The sequence below is a fragment of the Cervus canadensis genome, chromosome 6 (genome assembly GCF_019320065.1).
Source record: "Cervus canadensis isolate Bull #8, Minnesota chromosome 6, ASM1932006v1, whole genome shotgun sequence".
In the NCBI taxonomy this organism is placed as follows: Eukaryota; Metazoa; Chordata; class Mammalia; order Artiodactyla; family Cervidae; genus Cervus; species Cervus canadensis.
Window position 1 is genome coordinate 13,593,498 of NC_057391.1, and position 19,937 is coordinate 13,613,434.

At 40.3% G+C, this 19,937-nt stretch overlaps 1 protein-coding gene across 6 annotated transcripts in view; it reads left to right on the forward strand.

Moving 5' to 3' along the window:
• The window catches only part of MAP2K5 (mitogen-activated protein kinase kinase 5), a 261,289-nt gene that overhangs the window by 176,694 nt on the left and 64,658 nt on the right, over positions 1-19,937 (forward strand). For 3 of the 6 annotated variants that reach the window (XM_043470888.1, XM_043470884.1, XM_043470886.1), the window contains one exon: positions 3,220-3,249. The exons of the other annotated variants lie outside the window; for them this stretch is intronic. In XM_043470888.1, the coding sequence (XP_043326823.1) occupies positions 3,220-3,249 (30 nt within the window). The remainder of the gene's footprint in view (positions 1-3,219; positions 3,250-19,937) is intronic. 6 annotated transcript variants of the gene reach the window in all.

The window sequence follows — 19,937 nt, forward strand, 5'->3', positions numbered from 1 at the left end:
TAATAGACCAGTAGGGGTAAAAGATACAGAATGGCCCCAGGTCTGTCTGTCTCTGAAATAGTCACTCATAGCATATGTGCTCCCTCTTCCCCATAACGTTTCAGTGTTTATTTTGAGTTTTGACAGCCTCAACCTATCTGCTAAGAGTCCTTTTCCTTTTTTACCTTCTCCTAATTGAACTTGATAAAAAGGTTCTAGGGCCTAGCTGTATATTTCCTTCTGTTTTGTCACAAGACAAATAGTACAGAACATAAACACTGCAGCTGCATTAAACGTAAACGGACAGAGACTTATGTGGAAGGCAGCTCCTTCTCCCAGAGTCTTAGAATGACTGCTTTTGGTGCCACCCTTACAGTGCCGCGGCCAGTTGTCACTGACGTGGAATTGGAATCCTTGGCTTGCCACTGGAACAACCCAGTGGCAACACTGTGAAGGAGGAAATGATTGTTGTGCATCTCTGGTCAAGAAGTAGGAACCATTCTCTGCCCTCTGATTCAGAAGAGGTCAGATCTGCAAGAAGCCTTAGAAACAGTCTTTCCAGGAATGTAGTTGACAAGTAAAACTGAGTTTCCACAGGATATCAGGAAAGTACACACAAGTAGAGCCAGTCCCAAGGATGATGAGTTTGCTTGTTCAAGCACTGCCACCTGTTCCCAAGCAGGCTGGTACAGAGGCTCCCAGCTGAATTTTCTCTCTGTTCTCTTGCATGGAGGTCTCTGACAGAGTAAATCAATGACATCAGCCAGCCTCATTACCTTTTATCACTCATGAGAAGGGAGCCAAGTTGATGCGTGCACGTGCCTAAGTCAGCTATAGTCTCACCTCTCCATAGGACAGTGATGTCTTGAGAATTTGAGGTTTTGTGTGGAAGTGGGAAAAGTTCACATTTTTCATCTTATCCCATTTTTTTTAAGCCTTCCATTTATCATTGCTTAGTTCTTTTATCTGCAAGAACCATTGGCCAATGTTGACACTGGCCAGCTAGTCGAGACCTTAGCTGTATGTATGATGGGCAAGCTGCTTCTGCTGTAAGCCTGCTGTAAGCCGGGTGGACAGAAGTTTTCCGTAGGCCCTATTAACATGTTCAGCATATACCAGGGGTGGTGCAGCACCTGTGGAGGACTTCAGATAGAATGTTCTAAATGTTTTCTAGTAGTTGTTAAGCTGTCAGCTTTTTCAGATGAGAGACCCTCCTCTTGCTACTTTTTAAAATCCAAATGAAAGAGTGTGCAAAGCTCATAATCTGCAGATGGGTGTGGTGATAGGTGACAGCCTTTGGTGAGCAGTCACTGCGTGTCAGTTCAGAACAGATGGGGCAAATGCCTAGCCCACCCATTTCTGCCACAGAAGACCAGAGTGGCTCCTCCTGAAACAATGTACACATTCTCATTGGCCAGAAACACACTGTATTTACAAAATGTAAGTCAAATCAATGGTCAGTGTTGGGTGGAGGGTACAGTGGAGGCAGTGGAGAGCTGAGTCACTTCCCTTCCTAACTATTAGCAGTATATAGACAGACATAATCGTGCAAAACTGTGAAAAGGGAGTTTAACATTCACACTCTTTTTCCTTCACTTTATACTTGAATGGATTAACAATGTCCACCAGATGAAACAATGATCTTGTAACTTTATATCTTGAAAATCTGAGAACTTTGAATATATAAGAAATGAATGCAAGGTAACAAAACTTACCAAGTATTCCAAAACATATATATATATAGATAGATACATCCAAATGAGTGTTGACCCTTTCCAAGTAGTCACCTTTTGTGGTCATATAGGTTTATTGGTTTTATTGGTCATATAGGTCAATAGGTTTATTCCTGTTACGTTGCTGAAGCACGCACTGGTTTTAGAACTTTAAAAATTAACCTCAGCACCTTCCCGTCTATCCTTACTAAGGAACAAAATATTTATTTTTTGAAGTTGGCTTTGGGTTTTGTTGACTAAGGCCATTCAAACCTTAGCCAACAAATAATTTACATGATCAAAAAGCAGAGGGGTATAATTTTAAGTTCAGGATAAGATGCAGTTCTAATAAAATGAAGTCATTCTTCTGTTACTTGAAATGATTCTAAACATAGTTTCTAAAGAGGAGTTCAAAAACGTTTGAGCAGGGTCAGTGTCTTTGAAATAAATATACAACTTCTCAAGTTATAGAAAGGTAGTATAATTACATTGGAAAGAATCCTGGATCAGGTTGCAAGTCTTGGGGTCAATCCCCACACTTATTAACCACGTGGAAATGTCTTCAGTGGGACTCTGGAGTTCTAGTCTGGAAAATGGATTGATGTTTCTTGGATCCATTCCAGCTTCAAAGTTCCCTGTTGTAGCAATTCTACTTTTAAATAGTTACAAATACATATAAAGGATTTCGAGCTTGAAGATGGGCCACATTATGAAGTTGCAAAATTTAGCCACTATTTTCTTTAAATAAAATAGTATAGTCTTATACTATAGTCTTATAGTATGTTTGGTAAATTTGATCGTATCACTGTGTATTAATCCTGTTCCTGGTTGAGTCATTTTGTTTCCGCAGGTGAGAATTCAAAGACCAAAGTTAAGTGAGTGGTGTAGAAACACATAGCAGTTTACAAATCAAGCAAAATTGGAAGCTCTAAGGATTCATTTTCCAAATTTCAGACCTATTGTTCCAGCTCCACCATTTCGAAATGCCATTTTCCCACTAGTAATAGCTCTTTCCTTTTAACTATGAATGGATGGGGAAAAAAATGAAAATAGTGGCAAAATTTCCTGTTTCATATGGCCCATTTCCTACAACTCTTCTTAATAATTCTTATAACTGACAATTCTACAGAACAGTCGGCTAGGATCAATTAAATGTTCCCATTTTTACAAGAGAAAAGAAACAGTCTCCTATGATTTTGTGTCTCTGTCTAGAAGAAGCTGTTGTACACTTGTAAATGTGAATAATGCCTGTACAGCTGAGAATATTCCTAAGAGAAATGACATAAGGATAGTGTTTAGTTGTTAAAATTAGAATATTTTATCAGGGAATACAGTGTTGTCCAATGTAAATGTTCATTCTAAATACAACTCTTCAGTGTAATTACAACAATAATTTAGTTTGTGTGTTTGAGGTTGTGAGATTTTTATTTTTGCTGGATACAATTCTGAAATTTAGTACTTGTCTGTCTTAAGGAGATCTGCCCTGCATGCAAATCTATAACTAGACAAATATTATTTCCTTTCCCAGCTTGCTCTTGGGAGGTTTCCATATCCTCAGGTAAGATTGTTCATTACTGCCGTTTGCCACTGTGACATTCATTCCTATGTATGAAGGTACAGGGAGCAATTGTGAACATTTGAGCCACATACAAATAAATCTGTCCTGTTAAATTGAAAAGTGATATCTTAAAGGAGTCATTTAGAAGTCTCTATTGATTTTTTATTTTTTTTAAACTCCAGATTTTTTTTCCTCTTTGTTAAAGGTGGGAAGCCATCACCGTGCTCTTCCTTTGTGTGACATTGGTGATGTTTTCCTCATCCCAGCCCAGCACCATGTGCTCATACAGAGGTTGGAAGAGAGGCAAAGCCTTTTCTTGATACAATGTTTGAGTTTTTGGATTCAATTAGTTATTTGAATTAAAGGATGGAGGTGAAGGGTGAAAGTATCTGATCTAGGTCATTATTTTTGCTAAGCAAATAGGTGGACCCCCACTTTTACGTGGATATGATTTTGAGCTTTTTTTTTTTTTCCTTTCTATTTACATTTCTAAGAAAATAAACTGTCCGTTATGTTGCCATTGCTGATGATAATCTCTGTGGTAATTTCTTTAAGATTTTTATTGTAGAAGGGTGTTAGCACTTAAAATGTTAAGCTATTCTGTGGCTTGAAAATGGTTCCCCAATGTGTGGGGAGAAAGAAGTGAAATGTCTAGAGGGATGAAAAATGAATGGTTTGACTGTTTTCCTCTGGTTGATGCTCACTGTTTTTCTGGCATCTTGGTCTGTACAGGCCAAAGTGCCTGGAGGCATGTCTGATTTAAAGGTGGTGTTGGTCTCTGCTCTTTAAGCATCTATTAACTTGCTATTATTATGCAAATAAGTGTTGTATTACACATACTAATTTATGCATGGTTAGATTATGCAGATGCATCACAAACATGGTTATTGAATAATAGGATGGGGCTCATTCTCTCTCCCATCTTTATAAGCAGTTTTAAACAAATTCTCCTGATACCCATGTGAACATTTAAAGCCCCTTCACACGCTGAAATGTCTTTTCTGTATCCTTTTTCTTTTACAGTTAAAGCCATCAGATAAATGGAGGAGAAGCTGTCCAAGTTGTTAGGTTCAGGAGTGTCGGTCTCACCTTTCAAATGTGTAGGATTGTTTGTTTAAACATAATCTTTTCCTTAAAGAGATCTGAAATGTAATCACTTGGCATGCATGCTCGAATTTAGTGACATTTTAGTGTATACAGCCTTGCTGCTTAGCTCTAGGTAGCCCATCAAATTAAAATCACATTTTCAGGATTTATAGCTCATTAGAATATTTATCTTGGTAAGCCTCTTATTCTGTCAGTAATTTTTAAACAATTCACTGTTTGGCCAATTTATGCAATCCCCTCATTTTGTAAATGAAGAGGCACTATACAACTTAACATCTCAAACAAGTCTTGGTAGAAAGCTTGTAAGCCATCTAGAAAAAAATACCAAAGTTTGAGAATATAGCTGTATTCTTGAGATTCCTAATGCTTAGAGTATTTAATCAGTGAAATTTGGTTAAGTGAGAAGTCTAAGAAACGATTGCCTTTGCATTTGACAAATGAAGCTTTGAAAGACTGGTCGAATTTGGGCAGAGGCTGTCTACCTTCCCAGTATTGAATGTTTTCGGGAATTGTGTTAAGTGTATGTTTACTGGATCAGTCAAGTGGAAATGGAAAACTCAAATGTGCTGCACTCCCTAGTTAGCAATCACTGTTACACCAGAGTGAGGGGAAAACTATAATTCTTGGATCATGATAGAGTATTGTCACCAAACTGGGGCTTTGAAATAATAGAAGTAGCTTTTGATGCCATCAGGTCTGTTTCTGAGGTCTTTCAGCAGAAGTTTGTGCACTTCATTGTTGGCATCAGTAATGACTTTTGATGGACTTGCCATTTATTTCAGGCTTTGTACTATATACTGAGGATTGAGAAAGGATACTTTATAAATTCCTTTTCCACCCTTACCTTTTGCCTTCAGATAAAACACATGAAGAAAAATAAACATTTTTATAGTATCGCAAGAACTTGATTATGAAATAATACCTTCTGTTTGGCCCGTATTATCTCATTTGAACCCCCAACCACCCTGTGAGGTAGCTTCCCCTCACAAATTGGGCAGACAGGATAGCTGATTTGCTCACTGTTGTACTGTAGCTAGTTTGGGGCCATTGAATCCCGAGTATAATGGGCAGGAGTGAATCACAAACTCTCAAGATTGGAAAGGGATCTCAGACAACATCGAATCAAACCTCTCTGTAATATCCCTGAAAAGCAAACCGTTGAACACATCTAGTAATAGGAGATTCACTAGTTTACAAAGCAGCCCTAGAGTCAAATCTTGATTTACCACGCTTAAGGACTGCCTCATCTCAGTTGTTACCCACTAGTCGGCTCCTTGAACACAGGAAAGATTTTCATATATCCTTAAGATCTCAAAGTTTTGCATCCTTTCTGTCCCTAGGGCTGGTGCCGAGTCAAATCAGGGCACCAGATCTCAGCTCTCTTCACTAGTGGGAAGCTGAGGAGACTGGCCTCTTTGAAAGAGCTCTAGACCAGTAGCCAGAGATTAGGGTTAGAACCCAGCTCTGGGGCTTCCCTTGTGGTATAGTCATTAAGAATCCATCTGCCAATGCAGAGGACACAGGTTAACCCCTGCCCTGGGAAGACTGAACATACCGTAGAGCAACTTAGCCCCTGCGCCAAAGCAGCTTAGCCCCTTAGCCTCTACTGAGCCAGCGTCTGAGAGCCTCAACCACTGAGTCCTTGTGTGTGTGGCTGCTGAAGCCCATGTGCCTCGAGCCCGTGCTCCGAAACCAAAGAAGCCACCGCAGCGAGAAGCCTGTTCACCACAACAAAGAGTAGCCCCCACTCTCCACAACTAGAGAAAGCCCACTCACAGCAACAAAGACCCAGAGCAGCCAAAAAATAAAAGTAAAAGAAATAAATCTTAAAAAAAAAAAAAAAAAAATGAACCCAGCTCTACCATAAGCTCCAGTCACCGCAGGCCTCAATTCTTGCTTTGTAACTCTTTGAGGCCTGTTTCCTCATCTCTAAAATGAGCCTGTCTGATTAGAAGCATGCAGATCAGATGAGATTATGGTGAAACCACTTGGGAAAGTACAAAGGGCCACCCTACTGGCCCTGACGTGGGACTGTAGCACAAAAGAGAACTTCTAATCGTCAACCAAAGGTTGCAAGAAGATGTGTGCGCAACCTGCCAGCTGCAGCTGGAGCAGAGCGTAAAGTGAGCAGAAGGGAAGGAGGGGGGAGAGGCCAGCTTCCAGACTCATCCTCCCCCAGCCCAGCGTCAGCGCCGCTGACAGCGTCGTTAGCAGCGTCTCTTCCTGCTGGTGACGCGGAGTGTACCCGCTGGGGATGCAGATGCGGGAGGGGTGCTGGGAAGATAGCCGGAAGAGTCAGTGGCCTGGGAACCACATAAAGGTTAAAGGGCTGGATTGTCGTTGAAAGAATCATTCTCCAGGAATTTCATTGTTGGGGGGCTTGGTTTTTATTTGTTATTTGAAAGCACTATCTATTTTAGTTTCCTTTAGGCCTTAAAGTTGTGTATGTAGCCTCATTGGCATGCAGTTTAGGGCTCTATGGCAAAAAAGGCTAGAAGTCATTATAATTACCCAGTCTTGTTACCACAGTTCATCGTAGGAGGACCAATGATGTCGGAGCCACCTAGCGCCTTTCCAACATTGAGCTCCAGAGTGCTCGCTGTTATGTGACTCAGGCTATACATCCCACCTGCAGGAACTATTATTTCCAGCCTCGAGGTGACCAGATTGAGTCTCCAAGGCTCCAAGGCACCTTGCCTCGGGGATGAATCGGTACAGTGAAAGCTGAGACTTGCTGGTGACTAAACTAAATGACTGGCTCTGTGAACTCTGATTTTGGTTGACTGTTCAAACCACTGCCCTTCTTCCCTCTCAGCCCCAAGCCCTTCTCCTCGCTCACCTTCTCTGCCCTTGGCAGGCCTTCTGTGTAGATGAGAAGGGTTGTCCCGTGAAAGATGATGACAAAGCCATTCCCCTGGAGCCCCCTTGCTTTTCTCACCATGTGTTTAGCAGAGTTATGGGGGATCTGGAGGCCTTGGAGCTCTCACTGACCCCAGTGCCATTAAACTCTGGGTGCCTGTGAAGCATATTCTGCAATAGCATAATGAAAAATCATGTTTTTAAACATTTGGTAAAGAGATAGTATCTCAATTTCTTGAACAGTTTAGCTGTAATACTCTTTGGAAACAATGTCCATGTCCAGACACGGGTGGTAGCTGTGTGTAGTTAATCATGTACATCCAAATCCAGTTGATTTAAAAAACATGATGGTGGGCAATGGTTGGTTTAATGACACCGTAATTTAGGAGAAATGAAAGAGATTGCCTGCTAAAAATTGTTGTCCTTCGTTCAAGCTTTACAACAGTGCCCTGCATCAGGGCAATAGTAAATCCATTAAGGAGACTTCTCAAGGGTTCTGTCGGCTCTGACATTTGAAAATTTGGTAAGCAAGATGCTACAGGAAAGTGAAGATAATATGGATACACATGTATTTAAGGTACTTTTGCATGTATAAAAATGTTCTTCTTTTGGCTACATTTCCTGATCTTGGTTAATAAATTACATCAAAATGACCTGAAGTTAAAAAAAGGAAAAAAAATCTGAGCAAATAGTGCCCCTGGTATTGTAAAGCTTTGAATGTTTTCACACCCCATTAATTTATTACTTCTCTTTCTTCATCTTTAAATTTCATTTTTTTTTTTTTTTTCAAAAATTCCGACTCCCCGCTGCTGCAGTGATTTTCATCTTGTTGTTAATTTTCCCTGCTCCATATGGAGCTCCAGACATTTCACCTGGAGGCTGTACTAGATTTTGCTGTAGTGATCGTACTTCCGGAGGCCAAAACTGTCATTTAGGGTTCCTGGTGCATCTGTCTGCGCCAGGCTTTTCACTGGCATGGGAGAGTGTGAATAACAAATTGGATGCACCTGAGATTCAGATGATTAGTGTGTTTTGTGAATCTCTACGACTTGTAAGCAGATAGCTCTGGGGGTGGCGGGGAGGGCTGAACATCGACTGTGGGTGAATCTGTACTCACACCTTACATTTGGGGCTTTTCAAGGGAAGTGCAAACATCATAGGCAGCCTGAGTGCAGAGAGAGTAACAAATATTTCATCCTGCCTTGTCATTGATTAGAAAAGAGCCTTTAATTTCATTTCACCCCATGTTGTGATTAATTTGCATTCTTTGTCAGAAGTTAATGGAGTTTTTTATGGTTCACTCTGAAATCCTTGAAGACATCAGACTTGATCTGATGTTTATACAACCGCCAGCGGAATTTTTTCGTTTGATTGATGGCAAGCTTGATGTTATTCCAAACGGCTTTTTAAGCTGTTTTTAAGAATTATTTGAATAAAATTCAAGCAAGATATTGTTGTAACGATCAAGATTATCTGTTAAAAATCTGTTTCAAATAAAGAAGATGATAAGTAGTAAAAAAAGGATCAAAAACATGAGATATAGTACATGGTGATGTTATTTGTTAAAATACATAAGAATGGCATTCAAATAAAATATTGCAATATGTAGAGATCACTTTTATTGAAAAAAAAGTACCATCCTCTGGCCAAAGAGAATAATTAAGGCCAAGGTAGAAGGAATGTCTGCATCTTTGGGATTAAAAATCTTTACTACCAAGTGGCGATTCTCATTTATTCTGCCACCTTTTGCCACCAATGTACAAAATAGAGATCTGCTGTTCTTAACTCAGGGAGACGGGGTCTGTCAGGCCTGTTAGCTGAACAAAATGATGACATATTACTTGTCTCAATAAAGAGGCATTCTTAAATCCCAACACAAGTTAAATGTAAGTGGATAAGAGGATTTTAAGTGAAAGATATATATATTCTTAATAGTATAATGACTGGCCTTTTTCACAAGATAGTACAGAAATGAAAATATCCTGTTCTTAAAAAGCAAAAATACCCCACTTGTTCATGGGTTAGAGGAAGGTGTGTTCACCCCTTGTACACTGTATATCAAAGTATGAAGGAAGCTGTAGGTGGCATGTGCTCAGAACCCCCTGCTGCTAACCAAGGAAATATGTTTTGCAAATGCTTTTTGATTACTAATACCATTTGTTTGATTGGGGGACTCTGCCTTGCTTCAGCAGGTTCTGGTTTTGCTGTGACTGCTGCTAGTGAGACTTACTCATAGGTCAAAAAGCTACTTATCTGAGCACTTTCACTTAAAACAGATTAATTTATTTGCTGTATCTGAAAGTTTCCTAAGTAATTGGGTGGTTTTAATGGAAGTTACTGCTTTCTGATCCTTGTATTAACATGATCTAAGGTCCTTTTTATTATATGCAATCCATATTATTGACCACAGTTGCCCTGTTTTCATTTAAATGTAAGCAGCTTGTCAAGTGGAAAATATTTTGTTTAACTTGGCTTGGAAACCTGCTATTTTAATATGTGTAAGTTTTTTTTTCAATTGACACACTGTCTTTTAAACATATGTTTATTTTGTAGTAATAAATTGTGTTCTGAATAGAGTATTTTTCTCATAATAAAGTAAAAAGTATATGTTCTTAAAACTATTTTAAAATAGTAAATGTTTTTCAAAAGTTGATGTCAAAATACAAGAGTTTTTACTCCTAATTTTATTCATGTTTTAAATTTCTTTGAGTATACTGCTACTGATCCTAACTTTGATAATTTAATGTTGTTTTATATTTATTGTTATATTCACACTATAGCTATCACTATCTTATATATGTATTAACGTACTGATTACATCTAGACCAACCTAGTATTGCAAAATTAAACCTAAAAAGCTGCCTTTTTTGAAAAGAGGTGTTCAGAATCTATCCTTTGTTACATGAACTTTTTGAATTTGAACATAAAGGATTTTAGTAAATTGTAAGTATCCAGTTTTTTCTGTGAGATCTCTAGTCAAAGAGAAAAGTAGCAGTGGGTAATTACCCCAACTTCAAATTATAATCTTTAATTGGCAAGAGTCCAAAAGAGTGATATGTGTGCGGTTTTATTTTTTCAAACAGATTTCTAGCTTACATGTTTTAATTCATTGTTTATTTTCACTCTCACTATTTGGGATATAGACATTTAAAATATACTGACATTTGAAGCCATAAAATCAGATTTTATGTTCCATAAAATGCAGAGGTGAAATTTAAGTGATATGAAGATGTTTGCTGATACACATTTGCTTCTTCCCAGGAATTTTTAAATTGCCTCTGTCAAATTTTTCTCCCAATGCCTATTTCATACTTATAAAGATGTTTCATAATTTTATTTGCTTGGCCTATGCTGAAGATGGGAGATGGGTTCCCAGTATATCTTTAAGATAGAGCAGAAATGGAAGAGAAATCATCCCCCAAATGTGGGTAGCTTAGAAATGTGAGACTTTCAAGATAAATTACTTGTTAATACCTCAGCTAGGTTAGTGGTTCCTGTCTTTGCTTTTTAAAGCACTAACCCAATGTTGGTTTGTTTCTATAGCACCTTCTAAACTATTTTATGACATACATTTCAGTTTAGTTGAACACATATTTGTCACTGAGCATCTACTCAGTCCAGGCACTGTGCTAAGCCCTGGGAGTACAGAAATGAAGTGTGTTGTCCCTGCTATCAAAGCATCTAATGCAGTGAGCAGAAAAACATGAATAAATAGCAGTTGATATAAAAGGAACCCTACAGGAGATGGTATGCTCTGGCCTAACGAGTCAGAGGTCAGCTCACTTGAGGAAGCTATGGTTTCACAGGGTGGATGATGCTTGAGCTGAGGCTCTAAGGCTAGAAGGATGGAAAAGAGCTCCAGGCGTTCTAGTCAAGAGAGTCATTTTCTCTTTCCTTAAGACAAAGGTCTGAAGCATCATGTTGAACTTGGTTTCCTTGCAGTACTTCAACTCAGTAAGTTAACTACTGCTGCTGTTAACTTTTATCTCCCTCATAGTTTAGGAGTTTCCTTAGATGACTTTTAATGCAACACAAGGAGGGAAAGTAAGAAGGGGAGGGAGGAATTATAGAGGAGAAAGGTACTGTATCAGGATGGAGCCAGCACATGTAGCAGAGCCCAGATCATGAAATTGGGCTTGAGAATTTCATGACTCCCTTTTCGATGACTGAGAACCAACCTGAGGTCAGAAATCATTACATTTTTAAAATTTTTATTGATTTATTTTAAATGTTTTGGTTGTGCTGGGTCTTCATTGCTGGGTGAGGGCTTTCTCTAGTTGCAGGGAGTAGGGGCTACTCTTTGCTGTGGTACATGGGCTTCTTATTGCAGTGGCTTCTCTTATTACAGAGCATAGGCTTCAGTAGTTGCAGCATGCAGGTTCAGTAGTTATGGCTCAAGGGCTCTAGAGTGTGGGCTCAGTAGTTAGGGCACACGGGCTTTCATTTCTCTGAGGCATGTGGAATCTTCCTGAATGAGGAATCGAACCCATGTCCCCTGCATTAGCAGGCGGGTTCTTAACCACTGGACTCCAGGGAAATCTGGAAGTCATTGCATCTTAAGATTTCTACCCCTAAGGTCTGGACTTCCCAGATGGTGCTAGTGGTAAAGAGTCCGCCTGCCAATGCAGGAGACACAAGAGATGCAGGTTCAGTCCCTGGGTTGGGAAGATCCCCTGGAAGAGGGCATGGCAACCCACTCCAGTATTCTTGCCTGGGAAATCCCATAGACAGAGAAGCCTGGCGGGCTATAGTCCCTGGAGTCACAAAGAGTCAGACATGACTGAGCACTTCGCCTAAAGTCAGTTGGCACATGCCTCTGAGGGGTTCTCTGCCACCCTTTATGAATTTGACTTGGCTAGACTGCTGGGGAACTGGGGGGTTGTCATGATCAAACGACCTAATACCTAAGAGAGCCCTTTGAAAAATATAAGTTGGTAAACAAGAGTAAGGTAATATTAGTATTATTTATATTTTCAGAAAGTACTTTAGGGATTTACCCATGTAGCTCTGAAAATATATGACCATGTCTCACTCCAGGTAGGACTAAAATGAATTACTCTTCTGATCCCATAAGAGCCTTCCTTTACAGTCTTTCTTTTTTCAGTTATAATCTATCATTAACAATCAGTCATTAATATATAGAATTATATGCAGGATATAGTAATTTTTAATTTAATAACTGGAGACCATTATTCTTCTACAATTTTTAAATAAGCAGTTTAGCCCAGAAATAGAATTAAAGCTTGAAGTAGAGAATTTGGTGCCCAGTCTGGCTTTTACGAGTGGCGTCACTGCCTTCTTTCCCTCTGAGACTTGTGGTCTGGAAGGCTGGCCATTTTTCCCCCTTTGGTTTCATTGGTGCTCCTTAATGGCAGCATAGAATTGCAGGATGTGAGGCGATCTTACAATGGTCCAGTCCAACTCATTTACTTTATAGAGGAGGACATGGGGGTCCATAGCTGTTAAATGAGTCACTGATGATTACCAGGTATTTGGCAATAGAACCAGACTATCTCCTGCTCTGGAGGGCTGGGGTGCAGGGAGAAAGTGAGAAAAGGCACTCAGGGGCATTGAGCCCAAATGGCTACCCTTATTTTACACGCCCATCCACTCAGGTACTGCCTCCAACCGGCGTGTCTTCAGAGATGGAAATTACTGTCCTAGGATGCTCCATACCTGCTAGGTAATTGCTGATGGATATGGATCCCTGGAGGGAAAGTGGTCCTCAGCAGCAGTAGTAGCAGCAGCAACAACAGGCAAAGACATCAACTTTTATTGTACTCCAGTGTTTTATTTAACAACATTCAGTATAGAAAACTTAGGTATATTTGGGGCTAGGGGCTCATTGGCATCCAAGTTAAAAAGGGGGCAGACCTGGCCAAGCTTTGTTTGAGTACAGATTACTTTTCAGATGTTTAACAGTTCTGGATTAATGCCTGGGGTCTTGGGAATTCTTCCTCAACTAAAATGTTAATGATGCTCAGAACCCAACCCTCTTTACTGCCAATGAAACAGATAAGCTAAGTTCATTGAAAAACCAATGAGTTGCCTAAAAGGAGCAAAGAGCTGATTCGATTTAAGCCTGGAGATTGCCCAGGACACACCAGGTGGAAAGAAGGGTCCCAGCGACTGCTAGAAGCTAAGAAAGGAGGCAGTTGTCTGTTTATGCATGGAGCCAAAGTATCGAGGGAACCTAAGGCAACCAGTTAGAACCAAGTGTAGACTCTGTTATGCTACACAGTGTCAGGGTCTATAGGTGGTGACCACCACGGAGAGAAGGTAAGGAAGGCTGGGGAACGTGACAGTCTTAGGAGGAAGGAAGCTCGGAGGAGAGAAAGACCAAAGATGGCCATGGAGCTTGTTTTATTTCCTGTTTAGAAACCAGCTTCAGAGAGCATCATTCTGGGCTTGAGGAGACCTTGACTAGTTTGGTAAAATGCAGTAAACAAAAGAATGTTCCCAGCTAAAGGTCTCCCTACAGCCCCTGCTCTTTGAACAGCCCTATACCTCCTCGGTAGCCAGGCAACTGGAAATGTTCAGTGACTCAGAGCAGAGGTGACCGGGGTGCAGTGAGCAGCACACCCAGCAAATAACAGATTAAAGCATTGTCAGTATATGGTTTCTGCCCAGTGGCTCATGCAGAGCTAACCTGAGTTCTGGTCCTGGCTGTTCCTATCAGTCGTTTGACCTTTTTTTTTTTTTTTCAGACCTCAGTTTCCTCATCTGGAAAAATGACAGAGGTGGCCTAGGTCAGTGACTTGGGAAATCATGGGAAGACAGGACATAGTGTGGGTGGACATCTACTCCCTGACACATGTGCATGCACACACAAATACATCGAAACGAACTAAGAGTTATTTGGCAAACAAGGACTGAAAAATGCTGGGCTAGATACATCTGTGGTCTCCTTTCATTTTTTTATTTTTATTTTTTTTTTTACCACACTACATGACATGTGGGACCTTAGTTCCCCGGCCAGGGATCGAACCGATGTCCCCTGCATTATAAGCACAGTCTTACCTTAACCACTGGACCACCAGGGAGGTCCCTGCTTTCATCTTGTGTGAGCAGTTTCCTCCTCTTTTCCACATCTTCAGCCCCCTTTCTCATCCCCATCTCCTAAATCCTCTCCTAGAATTTATTGAAACTTTATTTTGCCTATATCAAAATATGAGAGGTGTGAACCAAAACTCTGAAACAGAAGTCAAGTTTCTTTAGTTCATTCTAAATCTATGACTTCTTCTCTTCAAATCTATTTTGAATTCACAGTCAAGCCAATAAGACATTTGTTAATTAACATGGTTACGTGTGACTGTATTTCAAGATTTTCTGTTCTTTCCTGATCCTGTAAGAACCACATATTGGCTGCAATTGCGGCTTATCTCAGAATCTCAGCAGGCCAGACCACGTTGTCAGATATATCATGTTTGTTTGGGTTTTTGTTTATTTGTTTAAGGAGCAATATGTGGAGTCTTAGCTCACAAAGAAAACCTTCCTTGCAATGCCTGAAAACATGACTTGTTGTGGGCCTCATGGGGAAGCTGTCTTAGAAATTTACAGCATCCTGAATCCATCGAACTATATTTCATACAAATATTCAGTGACATAGAGGTGAGTGCATGCCCTGTGCTTAAGTCTCATCTCTGCCACTAAATTTCAGGGAACTTAAAAAGTCACTTTGTTTTTGTGAACCAGCAAGTATATATCTTATCCATCATTTGGGTCCTAGAGTCTCATAGAGTGACTGGCATAGAGCAAGATCTTCATAAACATATATGAATTGATGAATTGATAATTTAGTCTAATTTTACCTTTTTGCATGTTGGCATAGCATGTTTTAGAATCAGAAGAAACTAAGAATCGATTCACATACTTAGGCTTTAAATTAATAATTTCATCCCCTTCCATTGTCTGTACTTCCACTCTATCCTGCCAGCATCAATACCTGAAGAATAAAGCCTTCCAAGGAGATTTGATAGTTGTCTTCAGATATTTGAGGATTCTCTGTAAGAAAGGATGTGGATTTGCAATATTAGGAGGATAGAACTGGAACAGGAGGTAGGATGGGCAGTCAGAAAATGCGCGGGCTCCCCATTACTGTACGTATTCAAACAGAAACCACATCAGCAGGGGTGTAATGATGGAGGGATTCAAGAGTCAGATGGGATGGAGCTGGGTCAGATTAAAGAACCTTTCAGGTGCTTTCAGACACCAAGTCTATGAGTCTCCTTCAGCCAAATGAAAGACTGATGCATTTTCTATCAGTTACAAGGGAAAGACCCCAGGCAGAAACTTCATCAGACTTGTCTAGATGCTGTAATTGGTTTAATCATCCATTCATTTTGACTCTCAAATACTCTGTCAGTATGAAACAGATAAGAAATAGAAGAGTACAAGAAAGAAGTGATTTTTTTCCAGCCCAAAACTTATGCACTTCTCTGTTTCTCTCCATTGAGCTGACTATGTGATATGGCTATCAAAAATGTGAATACCCTTGTGGCCTCTGAGATTCTACCAAGTACAGTGTCCAGAATAAGGTGATGTAAGCGAGTGCAAGGTATGTGTTCAGGCATAGGCATTGCACTTTATGAGGAATGTACCTAAATGGCACCACATTCAGAGAAAGGTAGCTTCAAAGGAGAATGTGAAATCATGCCTGGGTGATTCTTCCAGAAGTTTCTGGTTCAGGTCACAGAAAACCCAACTCAAAGTTGCCTCCATCACAGGGGAAATTTATTGAAATACATGACCGAAAAGCTAAGTATTGCTGGTTTTAGGTAGAACCTTATCCAGTAGTTCACTTTGGGCTCTGATCTTAGTAGGCTTTTCCCTTCACAGACCAAGAATGACTATAGAGCTCCTGGGGTGACCTGCTTCTCAGGTTAGAAGGGAAGAGCAGGTCTCTTTTTCCCCTCAAGCAGCCAGAGGCAGTAGATTTCAGTCTGATTGGACCAGTTTAACTCCCTGCACCCAGGGCATGTAGGCAATGCGACTAATTTAAGACTGAGCTACATGCCCCACCTCTAAAGCTGGGGTTGACGTCATCTTCCCATGAAGCTCATGGGTTACTTAGGGGCAAGGGGATGTTTGTTAGTATGCCATTACTAACGGAAGGGAGAAGGATAGAGGGCAGCCAAACATAGCAAATGATCCTAGGAAGAAAATAGGATGTTTGTTGAGGAAAGAAAACATTGTTAAGACATGACAGCCATTTTGAAATATGTGAAGAGCTGTCTTTAGACTTAATCACTGCAGCTCCAGACCATGATCGTATCTTATAGGAAGACATATTTGGACTCAGAATAAGAACACATTTCCCAACAATTCAAGCTACCCAAGATAGAATCATTGGAATCCTGGCACTGGGAGGTCTTCAAGCAAAGACAGAATGGCTGTCTGTCAGGAATATTACAAAGCTAATTTCTACAAGAAACAAGGAATTGGACTAGGTGACCTCTAACATTGTTCTGGATTCTGTCGCATGTGGAGGATTTAGGCTAATAGAGATGCAACCTAAATGGCGACTCTAGAAAAACCCTTTCAGATATTTTGCCATGCTAAAATAGCTTTTGCTGTAGCAGATTTATTTGACCATAAAATGTAGAATGGTCAACAGGCCTTTCTCAGAAAAAGCAACACCTCCTTCTTCCCCTACCCCTCTCCCACACCCAGGGAACAGATATTCTTAAACTAGATTCTGAAATAAGACCACACCTTTTTTTTGTAGCAAAGAAAAAAGTTTGATGCAGCAAACATCTCAGATCTTCTTTGAAACACAACTACTTAATGGACTCCTCGGCCAGACCTTGTACTGTGAGGGAAAAAGTTAGTTTTGTAACTCACATTGGTCATGTTGAATTGTGATTCTCAGCTCCTGCTTTTCTCACAGGATTTAGGTCTGACTATTGAAATTCTCATTTATTTGCCCAGGAAATGATTCACGCTAGCTCCTGTACCCCTGGGTAGGGGAGGACACGAGCCGCGTCAGTTTTAAATACACAAGGGATGAAGGAGTGGAGGCCGGCCATCCTGCCCTTTCCCCTGCTCTCTGGCCGGCAGAGCCAGCACATGAGTAATAGCTGCTCCGCACCTTGGTGCTGCAGCTGTTGTGTGTGGTGGGCATGCATTGTCCTTGATGCTCGGGAAGCAGTAAGAGCCAAGTGATCTAATTTATGGCTGTGATGATTTTCTGCCTGGTCCCATCTGAGCTGTGCCCTCCTCTGGGCACCTTAGAGCCTTTCTGGCTGCCCCAACTGTTTGTCAAATTCAGGGATATCTATTTTTAACTTTTCAAAACTGGTCACTCTGGAATGCAGCACCCTGGCCCAAGTTTGGGGTATGAGGCAGGGAGAACATGCCAGTGAGTGGATCTCAGAACATGGGGATCACAGTGACCTCTTATACCTTATTGAGTAACCTCTTACTAAATCCTCTTATCACTCATTTTTAGGTCATTTATTTGTGTTTAAATGAGTGATATAACTTATTTTTTGTTTTTGTTTTGTCCTATACAAGCTATGCTGATAGATTCACAGGCATGATAAGAACTTGAACAAGGACAGAGATTGATGAATAGGGGAGATAGAGCACAAGTGAACTATATTTGTTCACTTTACATTGTTAGAAATAATATATTTTATTCATTTTATCTCATAATACATTCAGTTAATCTAAAAATATCAGTTTGCCAAAATTCCCATTTATAGTTAACCAGGGTAAGTTTTGTCCTGTTCCTTCTCAAAAAAACAGTCCTTTGTTTAAGCATTATTATTTTAAGTTACCAAGCATTGTGTATTCAGTTTGTAAGGGATTTCCCTGGTGGCTCGGAGGTAAAGAATCTAGGGTCAGATCCCTAGGTCAAGAAGATCCTCTGGAAAAGGAAATGGGCAACCCATTCCAGTATGCTTGCCTAGAAAATCCTATGGACAGAGGAGCCTGATGGGCTACAGTCCATGGGGTCACAAAGAGTCAGCAACTCAGCAACAACAATAACAATTCAGTTTGTGGTCACGTGAAGGTGATTTTTTTTCTCCCTCTGAGGGCTTTTTGAGATTTGGGCACTTTTTTTTTTTTACAAGTTCTGATGGATTGGAGGTGATGCAACTCAGTTTTCGCACCCAGCCTAATAACAGATATAGTCGGATTGAATGTCTGTGTCAGGAAAGAAACTCTGTGCCTGAGTGGGAGACTCGAGGGGTGGGATGGATATTTGGGCCCCTCTAGCTTATCTTTTCTAAACTAGAGCCCTAAGCCTAGTGAAAGGAGGGAGCTTCTGAAGCCATGAGAATCAGACAGGAATTCCAGGAATCTTTCTGATTCCAAAGCTGATGCATTCCCCCTCCCTTACTAGTTGCCTCATGAGTCAGCAGTCAATTCTAAGCCAGGTTCTGTGACCTTGGGCACTTTTCCCCTCTGAGCCTCAGTTTCCCTAACAGCAAAATGAGTAGATTAAACTAGATCTCAGAGGTCCCTTCCATCTATTAAAAAAAAAAAATTGGGTCATCATTCTTCATGTAGAATATAAAATCTCAGTTTGCTATAATACTTGTTTATGTTAATATTTAGCCAGAGTTCTAGCTTAATGCATCTGATTTTAAAAGAGAGTCCTTGCAAAATAGCTACAGTTCTTAAAATTTGACATTTAAAAAGAGAATAGAGTTCAGCATCAAAAGCTAGAATGTGATACCAGGAGCACAACAGATAAAAACAGTATTCTTTTAAAATTCCAGTCATATGATTTAATTTTATATTTCTTTTTTTTTTTTTTCTCTCTCTCTCTATTTAAGAGAAAATAACACAAGCTTGAAAAGCAGTAAATATGTAAAGAGAAAATTTGTCAACTGGTATTGGAAGATCTGACCCAGGTCACACATAAATCTCTCCGACAAGAGCTGCAGGGCAAGCCATAATTTCAGAGAGTAAAAGAGAAAATGAAAGCTCAAGCTTGTATATCTTCTCTAAGTTCCATAGGTGGATTCATTTTAGTTTTCTGATTGTGCTTCTGAATATAAAAGGGCTGGTAGCAAGGTCTGTCTACCATCGTGTGTGAAAAAGTACCTCTCCAGAGATAGAAGCATAATGGGAGCCTTCCAAAGTTGCCTTTTATCACCAGAGTCATTGACTAAATAATTGAGGCCCCATAAGCAAACTTTTGCATCAGTAATTTCCTTTCCAGGTTCATCTTCCAGAGTCACAGGCCACATTACAAGAGCTTTTTAAATCGCCAGCTCTATGGTCCTCTTAAGGAAATAGAAGACCCAACTGAGATTTAGGCCTGCCTGTTGTGAAGTCATTCTTCCCCATTTAGACACATACGGGCCTGTCTTATGTTAGAATGAGGCATCCCCTGTTAGTGTGGCTTAAAATCTTAGATCTAACAGCTGATGAACAGGAAAAAAAAAAAAAAGCTATGCCCAGAAGAGAGAAGAGGTTTATCTAACTAGTGTTTCAAAATGCTGCTGGTTCTAGAGACTGATCAGCCAAGTCTATGACTGGAGCAATTATCGTTCTGTTCTTTGTCCCCAGTTATTAGTTAGACATAGAAAACTCGGTGTGAGCAAAATGTGTAGGCAGGAAGGTGGACTTGGACAAGTTAGTTATAAACAGCATCTCATATGTTGGGAGCTACAGGCAGTACATCAGCCCTAACAATGTTATTGTGTCCCTCTGAGCTCTGCTCTCAGATCTAAGCATTTGGAAGGCAGACCCAGAATAAAGAGAGG